This window comes from Phalacrocorax carbo, chromosome 14, assembly GCF_963921805.1.
Source record: "Phalacrocorax carbo chromosome 14, bPhaCar2.1, whole genome shotgun sequence".
In the NCBI taxonomy this organism is placed as follows: domain Eukaryota; kingdom Metazoa; phylum Chordata; class Aves; order Suliformes; family Phalacrocoracidae; genus Phalacrocorax; species Phalacrocorax carbo.
The window spans coordinates 9236429-9250961 of record NC_087526.1 but is presented as its reverse complement, the minus strand read 5'-3'; the positions used below and the strand labels follow the sequence as shown (position 1 = coordinate 9250961).

The following is a 14533-nucleotide window of genomic DNA, read 5'->3' as shown; positions in this document are numbered from 1 at the left end:
GGGCTGGGAGCGGGGGGGAGGGGGCGGGGCTCGACAACGGTGGCCGCGGTGGGACACGTCGGGACCCGCGCGCCGCGACCGAAGGGGCGGGGCCGGGCGCCGGGAGGCGCGCTCCGAGACTGGGCCCAGTTTGAAGGAAAACAAAGCGCAAAGGCTGCCGGGAGTTGTAGTCCCCGCCGCAGCCTCGGCCGCGGCACCGCCCCCCCGGGCGGACTACAGCTCCCGGCGGGCGCTGCGCGCGCCGCGCCGCATGCCGGGAGCAGCCGCAGCCCTCGGCCCCCGCCTCATGGCAACGGGGTTCCTTGTCTCCCCCCGCCCCCCTCCGGCACCGCCCGGACTCGGAGAGGGAGGCCACTGTGCGCCCGGTGTCCTCGACCCTGGCGGGTCGGGCTCCGGGTCCCGCGGCCGGACCCCTGCCGTCGGCTGCGGCGCGGGACCGAGGGGAGAGAAGACGTCGGCCCCCGGCCGGCTGGCCCGGCGGACGCGGCCTCTCGCCGCTCCCCCGCTGAGAGCTCTGGCTGTCCGCGTTTCACTGGGTTATACCCTGAAGCAACTTCTCCCCAGGGGGCTGACCCGCTGTGGGTGCGGGGTTCCTTCTGCGCCCCCGTTACCGCCGCCGCCCTCGTTGCTTCCCCCCGGTGACGAGCAGCGGGGGCGGCCGCAGGGGCACTCGGTTTACCCCGCACCGGGCACGGACCCCGAGCAGGGCCTTTGCACCAGGCAGCAACACAACGTTAGGCAGTTCTACTCTTACGGTTTAATAATTTAGGTTGCCCGGAGACTTTTTCTGGGGGGAAGAAAAATAACATACGGCTTTTTAAAATATGAAGTCGATGACACCTGCCATTAGTTACAATTTAACAATAAAAACACATACTTTTTGATAGATGCAATAAATCTTACTGACTTTATTACACGTTGTATTTTAGGATCACTTTACATTCCTAGACAAAAGAGATGATACAAATAAATACAAGCTGTAAAACTATGGACAGAACTATTGACAGGTTCTTTGTCTACAGATCACCTATGAGAAGGTGGAGATCAGTGTTATCTCCAAGGAGCTGTGAGTTCTCATATGGACAGCTGTGCCCACGGGGAGACCCTCGGGCACGTCGTTTCAAAAAGGGGGACCGAAGAAGGTAATAAGCGCCTGGACCACAGAGGGTCAAACCCACCACAGCACACTGCAGCACAGACAGGACCAACGTTCTTATTTCAGTTCCATCTCCACATCTAATTATGGCTTTTGCAGGTTATCTTTTCCAATATGTGTTTTAACACAGCAGAAACAGACCCACAGGAGTCGCACGGAACTGCTGAAAGCCCGAGGCATGTTAACCATTACAGACAGAAGAGAGGACAGATCCAGGTTTGCAGGTGTCTCGCTGAAACTCGGCAAGCACTCGATGTTCAGCGAAGGCAGACTTACTACATCCAAAAAAAATACTGAACACAAGTCTGATCTGATCTGTATAACACATCAGTACAGCCCAAGATGCTATAACAGAGGTATGTGTTTTAGAAGATTCAAGCAGCATGCAAATATTTTAAAAAAGGCGCTAGAACTATGTTAAGGATTTTAAGAAAGTGCTTTCACTCCTATGCTTCAGTGTGCGGTGCTTGCTCCCAGAACCAAGGGCTGACTAATGCTGCAAGTCACTTTTTTAAAAAAAGATCCCTTTATACAGATCAGAGCAAAGACGAGAAGGATGTTAAACATTCCTATGAAGAAACTATGACGGCGCACGCTGTCCGAGGGCCTCCTCCAGGAGTCGGTGGATTTCCTGCCATTGGCCGTTAACCTGCAGGAAGCCCAGACGGTTCAGATAACACCCAGAGAGGGGCAAACTTGGCAGGAATGTTTCTTAAAAACTTCAACACAGAGCTCAGAACTTTTGTGTACAGCTTAAGACAATGTATTTTATCTTAGTATCAATGCCACTGAGTATCTGGTTGAGGGTAAGTCCACCGGAATGAGCATGTAAAAGCTTCCGTAACAATGTGAGATTGTCCATGAATACACTTTCCAAATCTCCAACCACAGCTCCAATTTAAATACACTGACTAAATATGCAGTTTTATTCTTTTTCCACCCTATTGAATTTTTCACCTTGCTAATGAATTTCTACAGAATTAAAAGCAGAGCCTTTCTGCCATATTAACCAGCTAGCTTATCAACACTAAAACGAGAACAGTTTGCACTGCAATTTCCACTGTACCAGTCCTGCCACAAGGGGAGCTTCCAGCATATGAGTTTAATACAGAATTCCCTATGGAATAGTAGCGACTGAGGAAGTGTGCACATGTGCAGACACAGATGTGTCTGTGTATGCATATTCGTATAAAACGTACGTGTACATTGCTACGCACATATATGCGGTTATATATTTTGTTGCTGTTTCAGGTTTTAGACCTCCCCTTGTTTCATTTCAATTCTCTGAGCACTTAGACCATACAATCATCTTTTAAAACATCAAAGTACAGAGGATTATGTGCTAGAGAGAAAGAGGGAAGAGTGGGAAGAGAAGGTGACGTTATATTACTCAACAAGAGCCAAGTAAAAGGCTCTCTGTACATAAACAGTGCTTTATAAAAAGGAAGATTACGCCAGGTTTTCATGTTCAGGTTGAAAGAAATTTGTCAGTTGCCTGCTCTCTCAATTATAAGCAAAATCCTCTTTCCTCCACCAAAACTAATATATATATATATGTATATATATTAATCTTGTGGTCCAGAAAAGCACTCCATGAATCAAAGCAGCCGAGTTAGCGTTTGACCAGGCCCACCTGGGCAGCTGGCTCACCGAGGCACCATGCCCGCAAGATGCGGAGGTGAGCTGTGCTGAGTGTTCAGTTCCTTCTGCTCATGGGGGTCAGACAGAACGGAGTTCTCCAGCCTGGGTGAAGTCACTCAGCGACACTTAATGAGCACACAAGGCAGAGTCCACACATCAGAGCATTTCTAAACCCAGGCAAGTCCTCATACACTCACACATGTCAGTCTGGAGGAAGTCATCAGTGAGGGAGAGGAAATAGGTAAAAACGTTCATAGGATGACAGCCAACAGCAACCAGAAAAAGTAACATCCCAAGTCTCAATATACAGTGAACTAAAACTTACGAATGAGCTGTGAGACACCAGGCAGGGACACCTTACTCTGTCCTTAGTGTGGCAGTTCCACCTCCCTCTAACCTGACACATGAGCCTGCAGCATTACCTGACACAGGAGCCTGCTTTAGTCACAGGGCAGCTTTGCAAAGAGACCGTCAAAAGCAGTTTTTCTTCCTCCCTTGTTTTCAAAATAAAACCTCTGGAATTAATACCAGATTCCATTACCCAGACTCGGTTACATGCGCTTTCACTCCCAGCAGGCTCTGCATGGACTGGGAGGTGCAAAGGGAAAGCTTCTAACACGGAACAGGTGAGGCACAAAAGGTACTGAATGCTGAACCTCCTCAGACGCCAAGGGACTTACTTACAAGAAGCATGCACTCAAAGGCAGCTCCACGTTACGGTACTCCACCCTCTCCCCAGCTTACAGGGGAAAGCGTAGTCAGCCCAGTGAGCCTGCCAGGAAGATAGCTCTGAGCTAGTGCTACATTTCCTGTGGGCAGTGGGAGATGTGAGAAAATGGCCATACGCCACCCCACAGTTTAAAGTCTTAGTATGGTCACTGGTTGGAAATGCCAGGGGTAAGATGGAGGCAAGAGAGAGGAAGAAAGCTGTGGAGCTGGCACTGGTTTGCAGATGTATTCTTTGACAAGGTGGTTCCTGTTGGTAGGGGTAAGGTCTGTAGGAGGTCAGTTTAGAGCAGCTCTTACTTATGCCTGTAAACAAGGAAAGGACTTCAGTTTCTATTGCTTCCTTTCTAGAGAGCGCAAAGTTGCTTTCAAGACTCTTTTTTTTTGTCCTACAGCCCTAAAGGGAGGCACTGCTATCTGGTGGTGAGTACACACTGACTGCTGCCATCCTGCCTGTTCAGACCCACTTCTTAACCCCAAATGATGATGCCAGTCTTTCAAGCAGGAAGAGGAAAAAGCTATGCACCTAGTCAAGTTTGAACAGATCCTCTGCTTTTTAACCTCATTTCCTTCTCACTATGGAGCTCTGGAGCGGTGGTTCTGTTGAGATGACTTTCAACTCTGTCTTCTTATTGCCCAACAGCAAAAAAACCCAGTGCAGCAAAAGGGCTAGTGCAGAAGGAGAGACGGTGATGCTGTGAGGTGATCCCCATGCTTCCCATTGCTTCTAATACACTTTAACATACCTCATGCATTTCTGCTTTCCTAACTAAAATCTGTTTCCCACAGAGGCCAAATGCTGAATTGCAAGCAGGTATCTTCCTGTGGCTCAGTGCACCTGGACTGGCACAAGTCAGTTAAACAGCAAAGAGGCCATCTCCAGGGGAAAGGGGCTGGAGCCTGGCTGGGAGTTCTCTCTGCAGGTTTTTACTTGTCTCTGCTCTCAGAAGGCAAAGGCTGTTCGCGCCCTGGACAGGAACGGCTGGTTTTACTTTGGAACCAGCCCTCGGGACTGTGGGTAGAGCTGAGAACTATGGGTGCCTGCTGAAGAGGATCCCCCTGATTTCCTTCCAGTTTTAGGCCTGAAGAAGTAAAAATGAAAACATAAACAAAAAGCCCCAACAATGTCACCTGTTACTCACAAAAATTAATCTTCCAAAATCTGAATTTTTTTTACTGGATTTATTCTCTAATCAGTCTCAGCTTTCATTTCTGTCTTATGTCCTTTCTTTCTCTCTCTCCCCCTCTCTGATTTACAGGTAAGCTCACCTTAATTTCACTGACAAGAAGCACTGACAAACAGCAACTGTACTTGTACCTCTACTGTTGCCTAGTCTGCTCACTAAAAGTTCAACTCACCTGGGTTTTGATTTTTTGTTTGAAGTGCTCTCAAAGGTTGAAGCGTCCACCTGTATCTCATCTTCATCCTGCAGAGCTGCTTCCAGAGCTGCCTGAACTTTGGGAGCAATGGCTGGACCTTCATAGTCTCTCGTTGTTCGGCTGGGCATGTCAAGTTCCAGTAATACAATGTTCTCTGCCTGAGACAGTAAAAGCAGTATCAAAGACTGCACTTTTTCATACAAATAGCTTCTTTTCCCTTCAGAAGCTTATTCTGAAGTACTTTATAAATGCATGCAGGACACTGTAAAAATTTACATCTCATAGAGGAACTAACCATCCTCTGAAATTCACAATTGCCTGATCAGGAGGGTGAACATGTGAAGATTGTAAACACATCTGGGCTTACCCTGTACCGAGCCTCTGGACGAATCATCATGGACGTCCTGGCATGTTGGCTCAGTGGTCTTTTATATCCTACAGCAGATACCGGTCTTTTCATCATCTGCTGGTTACTAGAGAAAAATGGATATTCAGTCTATTATACACCAAAACCAAAGGCTCCTTTTGGAGTTTATGAGCCAAAATATCTGCAAATTTCACACAGAAATATGTTTTAAGAGAACAGAAACTACCTAGGCTGCATTTGCAGCAACAGTTCTCTACAGTCAAGAGACAAGAAGATAAGATGGTTATCCTGCATCATCTGTTCCCAAAGGGGAGGATCTCTACATATTTTTACTATACAGACTGCAAATACATGCAGCTGCACCCAACTTTCTAAATTTGCTGTAGAGAGCTTTCTGTGTAGAGAGTCAGGATCTAGCCACAGCTCTCATAATAATAATTATGATAGCTTTCCTGTCTAAAATAGGAGATAAATATGATAGGAATTTACTGCTATTTTATATGGTGAATGCACTATTACTTGTATTTTACATATAATTATTGGGCTCATCTAGAAGAAAAATTGTAATTTTCCAAGAATTTTCCTACTGTACATTCCTATTTTATTCAGCCTACTAAGAGGAATAAAATTTTTTATTTTATTGTGCAGCAAGAAGCTATGAACTCTGGAGGACCAGTTTAAATCCCCAATTCAACCCCTCTTTTGGGGTACCTTGTTCTTGACAACTAGAGGGTTTTCTGTGACCTATAATTCCATCGCAAGAAAAGATCAGAAGTACACTCACTCCAGACGGGTTATGGGATGGAGTTTCCACTGGTCTTCCTCTTCATCAAAGAATGATCTGTTCATGATCTTATTCTTTTCTTCCAAGGGAATAAAATTTTCAATGATCAGGTGCCTACATGCAACCACAAAAATGGGAAATACACAAGAAACATAGTTAGCAGATGACTTTCTCCACTGCTTCTTACCCGCTGACCTAATACAGCCCCGGAAAAGGAGGAAAGTTTTCATTTTCTTATGTTTAAGCCTTGTTCCACAAGCATGTGCAATGCAGTCCCTTCACTCCCCACCAAAAGAAACCATCTCTGTTACAGTTAGTAGAGGTCAATGAAGCGATGTGACTTACTTTAGCTTTAGTTCCCTGGTAAGTTCATTCTGGGTCTGTTCCAGTTCCTGGCGCTCCTTGATGTGCTCTTCTTGGAGATCATGGATCTCCGCCTTCACAGCTTGCAGCTTGGAAAATAACTGGAACAGATAACAAGAGCCAAAGCCATAACCTGCCGATGTTCTTTTCACTTTCACACACAAGTTGATTTTATTCCTAACCTGCTAGACATGGAATAATTTTCCCTTTACCTTTTTGAGTTTTTTGGTCTTTATGTCCACCTCTTGCTGAAGAGAACTATAGGTCTCCTTCAGCTCTAGTGTTTCCTCGTCCCGACTTTCCATCTGTTGCTGGATCTCTCGCTCCCGACGTTTCTGAAGAAGGTGACATACAATATAAAAGACCACAATTACGTTGCCACCTCCAGGCTGACATACATGAAACCAATGCTCAGGATGTTTTTACTTCCCTGGGTTCCAGGGCTTTTGATTTAGCTTCTACTTCTTCCTATCTTTTGCCTTAAAAATACCAGAAGCATTAACTCTTCTTTGTCTTTATTTTGCTATTAAAATCAGATACTGTGAATAAGTGCTCAGGCTTCAATTAAATGAATCAAATGTCATGTTTAGATTATTCCATTTTTTCTTTTTATCAATTCATACTAGCCATTGCACTTAAAGAATCACCAAAGAAAAAGCATAACAGAAAACAAAATTTAGCATGTAGTAAACATCCCTCCCTTGAGCTAACGGCTGAACTGTCACTCTCTGAAGTCTTCCAATTATTTTTCATCTACAGACAGCTCCAATCAAGACAGGACATAAATCTTTAACATGAAAAGCTGGAAGAAAACTATTATAAACTTTCTTTACATGTTTCATACAATGACAGATAGGACACAAGCCCTTCCCCCTTCTTTTGAGAGTAATGATTGCCATTGAACCAATTTCAGGGTTAACCCTGGGCAAATAGAAAATATAGTTTCTGCTGATACAATGTTTTATAAAAGCTCTGCAGCTAGGCTTTTTATACAAAATAGCAAATATTCTTCCTTGTCCTACCTGTTCTGCAATTTCCTGTCGTTTCTGTTCCAGGATTTTCTGCTGTTCATTTGTGTGATCCACAATATTTTTCCCTCCCACCAGAAGCTTGCTTTCCATTGCCTGAAAGGAAAAAAAACAAGCTCAGAAGTTTCTCTCAGTAACCAGAGAATGTAACTTTCTCTCATATGGATACAACTTCTCCAGGGCAGCTCCCTTATTTAACATTCGCTTTCAAGTCTGCTGCTACAAGAATTGCTATTTCTTAAAATTCCTATAAAACTGTGGGATTAATGAAACAATAACTTTTTTACATTGCTGCAATGTGTGTCAAAGCTGGAGAACCGAGATACATGCTCTCCTGTTAACAATCGCTTGTTAAGGATGTGTGACAGAACGAAGCATTTTCTGTGCTACAGCTTGTGAAAAGATGTATCATCACATTGTATTGTGCTGATTGGTTAAGATCCTTCGAGATCAGCACATAAGAACAATGAAACAACTAATGAATATTGAAATATGTAATTAATGGTGGAAATGTCAACTTCTGTCTATAAACAGTTTATTTTAAAATCTCCCTATCTAAACACAAATCACTCTCCTGGAAACTTCTCATGAAATATCTTTCCAAATGGGGGAACTCTTTATTCTCCCCACAGCCTAAATAAATTTATTTCAAAAAGTACAAGAAGGAAGAATTCTACCTTGATTTTAGCACTCAACATTTCTGTTGCTTCCTTCTCTCGCCTCAGGTCCTCCATCTTCTTCTCCTTCTCTTTCAGCAGTCTCATCTTTTCTTCTGCTACCAAGCTGTGATCCTCAACTATAGCTTTCTTCTCAATCTCCAGCTTTTCTTGTTGCTCCCTCCAATAGTCATCTTTGTCATCTCCTTCATCCTCACCCTCTTCAGTGTCCTCCTCCTCCTCCCCACCATCTCTCCTCCTTTCCCTCCTCTTTCTTTTGCCAATAGACCGTTTTTCCAACTGTGCCTTGAGTCGAGCAATCTCTTCCTGGAACTCTCGTAGCAGAGCATCCTTAGGATCCTCATTCACTCGCGGCTTGTTCTTGATGTTTTTGGCACGATTGGCATACCTCAGTGTTGTCAGAGTCTCCTCCACGTTGTAAGAGGCAGGGCCTATATTGGCCACCATCACAGTTTTGGCATTGCCACCTAATGAGTCTTGAAGTAACCTGGTCAGCTTTGAGTCCCGGTATGGAATGTGTGTGCTCTTGCCATCTACTAGGGCAGAGATAACATTGCCCAAAGCTGAAAGAGAGAGATTGATTTTAGTAGCTTCTTTTAACCTTTCCCCCTGTGCTCCAGTCTTAGCTTGCCGCTCGCTGCCTGCAAGGTCTACCAGGTTGAGTTTTCCAACACGGATGTGATTCTCTCCATCAAGTCCTAACTCGCTGCATTCGATAGTGATCACAAAAATAGCATGAGATCGAGAGCTGTGTTCATTCATGTTGGTGGCACCAACTGAGCGATTTTGGTTTCCCACGTTCATGACGTGCTCTATCTCTTTGACGCTTTTTGTAACAAAGGAGGACAAATCCTTAACATATACGCCTGTGTCCGGTCTCTCCTTTAACTCCAGCCGCTTGGACTGATCCTTTGATAACAAGTCTCTGATTTCTTCTTGGTATATTTCCAAATAAGAAGCTCTAACTAGGTATTGCTGATTTTGAGATCTAGAGATGTGGGTGAAGATGTGATCGAATGAATTGGGGATGACCCCTCTTTTTTCAGGATCACCACGCACCCCTTCCATCGTATATGTTTTCCCTGTCCCAGTCTGTCCATACGCAAAGATTGTCCCATTAAACCCTTGCAGAACAGAGTCCACAAGAGGTCTGAAGGTCTCATCGTAGAGTTCAACCTGTTTGGAATTCCAGTCATACACAGCATCAAAGGTGAAAGTTTTAGGCAGTTCATGAGATGTTCCCCGCAGATTCTTCACTGAGACCTGCCCTAACTTGACGTCCACGTTAACAACTTTTTCATATGAAGCCGTCTTCTCTTTGCTATTCATTGGCCGGCATCGTACCACCACCCTAACAGACTCAGAGCTCTTTAACTTAGACATGACAGCAGGTCTGAGGCTGGTGTGATTTGATCAATGGATGATCCCGTGCTAGAAACCTAAAACAGAAACAAAGGAGGAATATGTGAAGGCAGTTTTCTACAGGTGACAATTTTTCACAAAGCCGAAGATTTGACTCATCTATTCGAGCAGCATTTTGCATTCATTAAGTTGCAAGGGATTTTGAAGAATAAAAATAATGTACAACATAAAAACTTTAAAAAGGCCTGAACTGAGACAGTGTTATTTTACCAAACCCTGTCCATCAAACGGTACCATTTCTACAAGCTCTGCTGTGAAAAACCTTCATCAAATCACATTTTACAGATGGAAGAGACCCTTTCCTTCACTCTTAAAAATAATCATATGGCTTTTTAAACTATTTATGAAAACAATATAGTACTTTGTCATTCTCTTTGCAGTCAGGCTTTTTGTTTTAAATCTCATACTTTGAAAATCCAGTACTGTCTTGCTCTCTCCACATTGTTCAGGCTCTTGAAAGGTAATCAGTCAGGTGCTTTGATTAAGTTCTTTATCTACCCACAAAAATTCAAGAGAGATTATAAATTATAAATACATCCTTTTCAGAGTTGACTCTTCTTACGCCTCCTACATATTGACTAAACCTTCTTATCTTTTTGAGACATTTATATTACAATCCCCTCACATGTGATGTGATGTGTCATCAGGACCATCCTGCCACTGAAAGTTTAAAACTTATGCCTGGGTTTTCTTAAATGACAGCAGTTCTTTGGAACACTGCCCAAATGGTTTTTTTGCTCCTGTGCATTACACTTCTAATGTCACTTTCTAAAAGCCTGCTTACAGAATAACAAATCTCTAACTGGAGTGCTGCAGCTGCAAGGATTCAAGATAAAAATCATTAAATCATTTGTCCATTTCCAGGCATCACATCCCCTGAATATTCTACATTTCCACACAGGGGAGAACTGATGTTACCTTTCCTTTCTATCAATAATCAAGTGAAAATAATTGTTGCATGAAAGTTTTCACACAGCCTTGCGATCTAGCTCACTACAAAGGACATCATTAAATCAAACCTAGCACAGTCTTCCAACACTTGCAAATATGGTAAAACAAACCAGTAAGGGGACTGAATTACCACAGTGAGGTAAGCTCTGGAATCACTGGGTAAAGAGGAGGAATATTTCCATCACCTAACTGCAGCGAGGCGAGGGTGCATACTGCTGTAGGATGCCTGTGTTGTGCCCCCTCTGAGGGCACAGCTGCAGCCCTGTAAATTCAGGCCCTTCACACCACAACATTCAAAGTCACTTCTGGTCCTGCGCTTGGCCCAGGGGGCACCCAGGCGCAGCGCAGCCGCCTCCCTGTCGCTGGACAGCCGCTCTCGGCACACCCATGGCCCCAGAACTCCTTGTCCTTCTGTTCCACTTCCAAACGTCCCGGCCAATGTTGATCTTGATTTGTATTTTTTGCACAAGTATCGTCAGCACACTTGAAACAGAGAGCAGCATTCCCTGCTCACATTCAGCAGCAAGTAGAAGGGAAAGCTATAAAGCTGGAGTAATCCACATCATGGCTCGTATAATGCTCAAGCAACCAGAGAACATCAGGCTGTGAAGTGGACACCTAACAGGATTCGCACTTCTCAGGGTTCTGAAGATAAGTTTAAGCTCCTTTTGTATCAATTCTTATAAAAATTTCATAAAGCACTCAATCCTTCAAGCCCACCCTCCTCTTCCTGTAATGTGACTGCCCTCTGTGAAAGGATCCTGCAAACCAACATTACTGTCCTCCTCAGCTAGAACTTGCACATCTGTTTTTATGAGGAAACTGAAGACAACCGTACTTACTTTAGGTATTTCAAGCACAACTGTTCACACAGAGCTATGCTATTTTTAAATTTTTTTTGGTAGGATTTCCCATAAAAGCCAGCCCAAGCACACTAATGTACTGAAACACACTTCTTGCTCCTGCTTTGGTGTTCCAACTGAATCAGATTTACAAGATTCAGCATTGATCTAAACTCACGATGCATAAGCCCACTTCATGGATCAGAGTCCTTGATGACTCTGGGTGGAGAGGAAGAAATGCTGTTGCACCCCCCAGTCATTAGCACAATGAGCTGCCATTTAAAACAGAACAAAAAGACTGTGTTACTACTAAAGCAACAGCCTTACATGGAAGATCTAAACGGCACAGCTTGTGGAATGCCATGTGATTTCTAATACGCTTTTTTTTCCCCAAAAAAATATCTTTCAGGAAGAGCTCTGAGATCCTTCTGCCAACTGGAACAAAACATAAAGCTAATATCCACTGGAAACCACAGGTGGTGCTGGCACGTGCTCAGTACATTCTCACTGTTCTGCTACCAGCTGCATCTGCAGCAACCCAAGGATTTTGTCAAATTGGTTTTTATTCAGTAATTGCATGTCTCAGGAGAGCTTCTCAAACAAGGTGACAGAGAACTTCAGGAGCAGAGCTAGAGGGCTGAGAAAGGACGCAGAACATTTCTAGCCCAAACCCCAGACTGTCGATCTGCACTACCAAGAGTAACACAGAGTAATAAACCAACAAGTTTAAGAATTGTACAGAACCTCGATATGGCCTTTGGAATGTTTGTGATGGGAAACACCTTGCTATTCCTGTGGAAGCCTGTGGTAGCTACCAGGAGGAAGATGAGGAACATGCACCGAATTGACCAAACTGGACAATCATCCAGAAGCAGCACTTTACAACCTTCACAGTGAATTCAAACTACTACAGGAATTTTTGATTGCTTCTGAATAAAAACACTTCCCTCATAATTGACAACTCCAGATAAAGATGACCCTATCATCTGACCCACAAGGAACATGTACTCTAGAACACCAACACAGGAAGAATATGTGAAATGGGACAAGTCTTGCAGAAGCATAAAAAGCAACTCTCCCTCTAATCATCATGAGTAGCTGTATACACAAGTACATGCTTCTCCTTCCATACGCTCCTGAGATATTCCCATAGTTCAAGTTCACAAGAGACTATCTTTTTGGACAAGTTCATATAACAACCGATGCTTCTTATATCTGCATTATTACGGTGAATGTTCACATCAGCAAATACTCCAATTAGGCATGAATTCTGAAAAGCAGAGCCTTCATTTATTTTATATAATTAACATCCAAAACACTATTTTGATGAGAAGTGCTGCTTTGTAAGTGATGCTGACTAACATTAAATGATCAGAATTAAGTTAATCTTCACATAGACTGCTTTTTCACAGGAGCTTGCGTCGCCATCCACATGCTCACCTGGAAGTTAGAGGTGAAATATCCAGCACATCCCCTCTGCGACAGCTTTGGCAGAGATATACATTGAACAAAAATTATGCTGCATATATGCTGTTCCTCTGGGTATATCTCATCAACACAAGCTTGATAATCTTTTGACACCTTTCCCCATTTCACTGGTAAGTCTCTTTTTGTAGTCACAGATAAATTATTTCATCCCTGATTTGGGCTATTTTCACAACAAGCTATCACAAATCATCTCCAGTTATTTTAGCTACCGCTGTGAAGTTTACTGGAAGCATAACAAATTATGTTTCTTCTCAGATTTACCCAAGTGTGTAACTGAAAAATAAAACCAATTAGTTGGCAGTGTTTGTATTCCCCAGAAACTCCATGGCAACATCTGAGCTGCCCAGAGCAGCCAGGCAGGGATGGCCAGAAGAGCTGGGAGGGCCACAGTGCCACTCACTCCTCTGCTATGAGAAGGGGCCTTTGTTCATTAAATTAGTTCAGCCTAAAGTGACCTGGGCCAGGTCCCTAAGAGCCAAGGTCAAGGTGGAGATTAATGTACTTAAAGCTGTGTTCCAGGTGACCAAGAGCGGAAAGAGGACAAAAATCAAAGAATTTTTGTTTATTTCAGTTAAGGTAAGGTTGTGCCTGAAAAAAAAAAAAGTGACACCACAGCGTGAGCATAAGCTAAGGTAACCACTTCTCATCAGAAACTTTCAGGAGTCGGGACGTGAGAGCTCAGCCAGCCATGCCCAAGGAACACTGTGCTTTCACTGGGCACCTATTGCTTACTCTGCCTCTGGCAGGCTGAAATCCTGAGGTCTCTCTGCTTCCTGGCCTAAGTTTAAAGATCTCAGGAAGAATTTCTTGGTATGCTGCCTAAATCTTTACCTCACATCTCTCTGCACATTGCCAGAAAACACTTTAAAAATTATACTACTTTCTTGCAGTTTAAATCTTTCAAATATTTGTGGGTTCATAATACCTTGGCTTAATTGCTACTGTCTTTTACTCTGTCCTAAGCAAAACAGGCCTATTCTGTGGCTGTTCTCCTCTCACCTCCCTGCCAAACAGGACATCCCCGGTGCCGCTGCCGGAGCCGGGCCACAGCGTGCCTCCTGCTGCCAGGGCCACCACGCGCCCTGATTTCACCTTGTGCCTGCGATCACCTCCGTCTGCTTCAGCACAGCACCCCACGGGGGTGCCCCTGCCCCGGGGGCCGGCGGGTCCGGGACCCCGAGTTCGTTTCTAGTTACGGGTTCACCCGAGCATCGCCGGCTACCCTCAAAGCTGCGACACTGGGGTCGCTGGGAAGGGGTCCCGGAGGCGCCTGGACACCCGGCTCGGGGGACAGGGACAGCGGGCCGTGACCGGGAGAGGAGCGGCGACATGGGGGGACCCCGGCCCGGCCCAAGGCCTCGCCCGGGGCAGGGCCCGCCGCCTCCCTCCCTCGCCCCGCAGCCGAGGCCGCGCCCGCGCGTGTAACCGGGGGCGGCCGCGGGGTGCCCCGGGCTGTCACATCGCGAGGAGCAGCGGGTGGCGGCGGGACCGTCCCTCGGGTGAGCGGCCCGGGCCGCGGCGGCTCCTCGGGGCGGTGGCGGCGGCGGGGCCCCCGCACCGGCGGGCCGGACCAGGCCGGACTCACCTGCGCCGTCACCATGGAGCCGTGCGGCCGCCTCCTCCCGCGGCACCGGAAGCGGCGGGGCGGCCCCGCCTCCTCCCCGCCACCGCCTCTGACGCACTTCCTTAGCAACCCGCGCGCCCGCCC

The 14533-nt window shown here is 45.5% G+C and overlaps 1 protein-coding gene across 3 annotated transcripts; it reads right to left on the bottom strand.

The window, feature by feature from the left end:
- Positions 1–888: 888 nt before the first annotated feature.
- KIF3B (kinesin family member 3B) lies at positions 889–14488 on the bottom strand. Of its 3 annotated transcripts, XM_064465567.1 has the most exons (10): positions 14407–14463; positions 9952–10038; positions 8123–9561; positions 7440–7541; positions 6630–6752; positions 6400–6518; positions 6055–6168; positions 5271–5376; positions 4883–5061; positions 889–4605 (listed from the first exon to the last, which is right to left on the bottom strand). In XM_064465567.1, exons 3-10 carry the CDS (start codon positions 9503–9505, stop codon positions 4512–4514), a joined length of 2220 nt encoding a protein of 739 aa, XP_064321637.1. In that variant the 5' UTR covers positions 9506–9561; positions 9952–10038; positions 14407–14463; the 3' UTR covers positions 889–4511. The 3 variants fall into 3 exon arrangements, with proteins under 3 accessions (XP_064321637.1, XP_064321636.1, XP_064321638.1); XM_064465566.1 differs by lacking the exon at positions 9952–10038 and having other exon boundaries at positions 14411–14488; XM_064465568.1 differs by lacking the exons at positions 9952–10038; positions 14407–14463 and adding an exon at positions 13825–14372.
- Between the last annotated feature and the right edge of the window lie 45 nt (positions 14489–14533).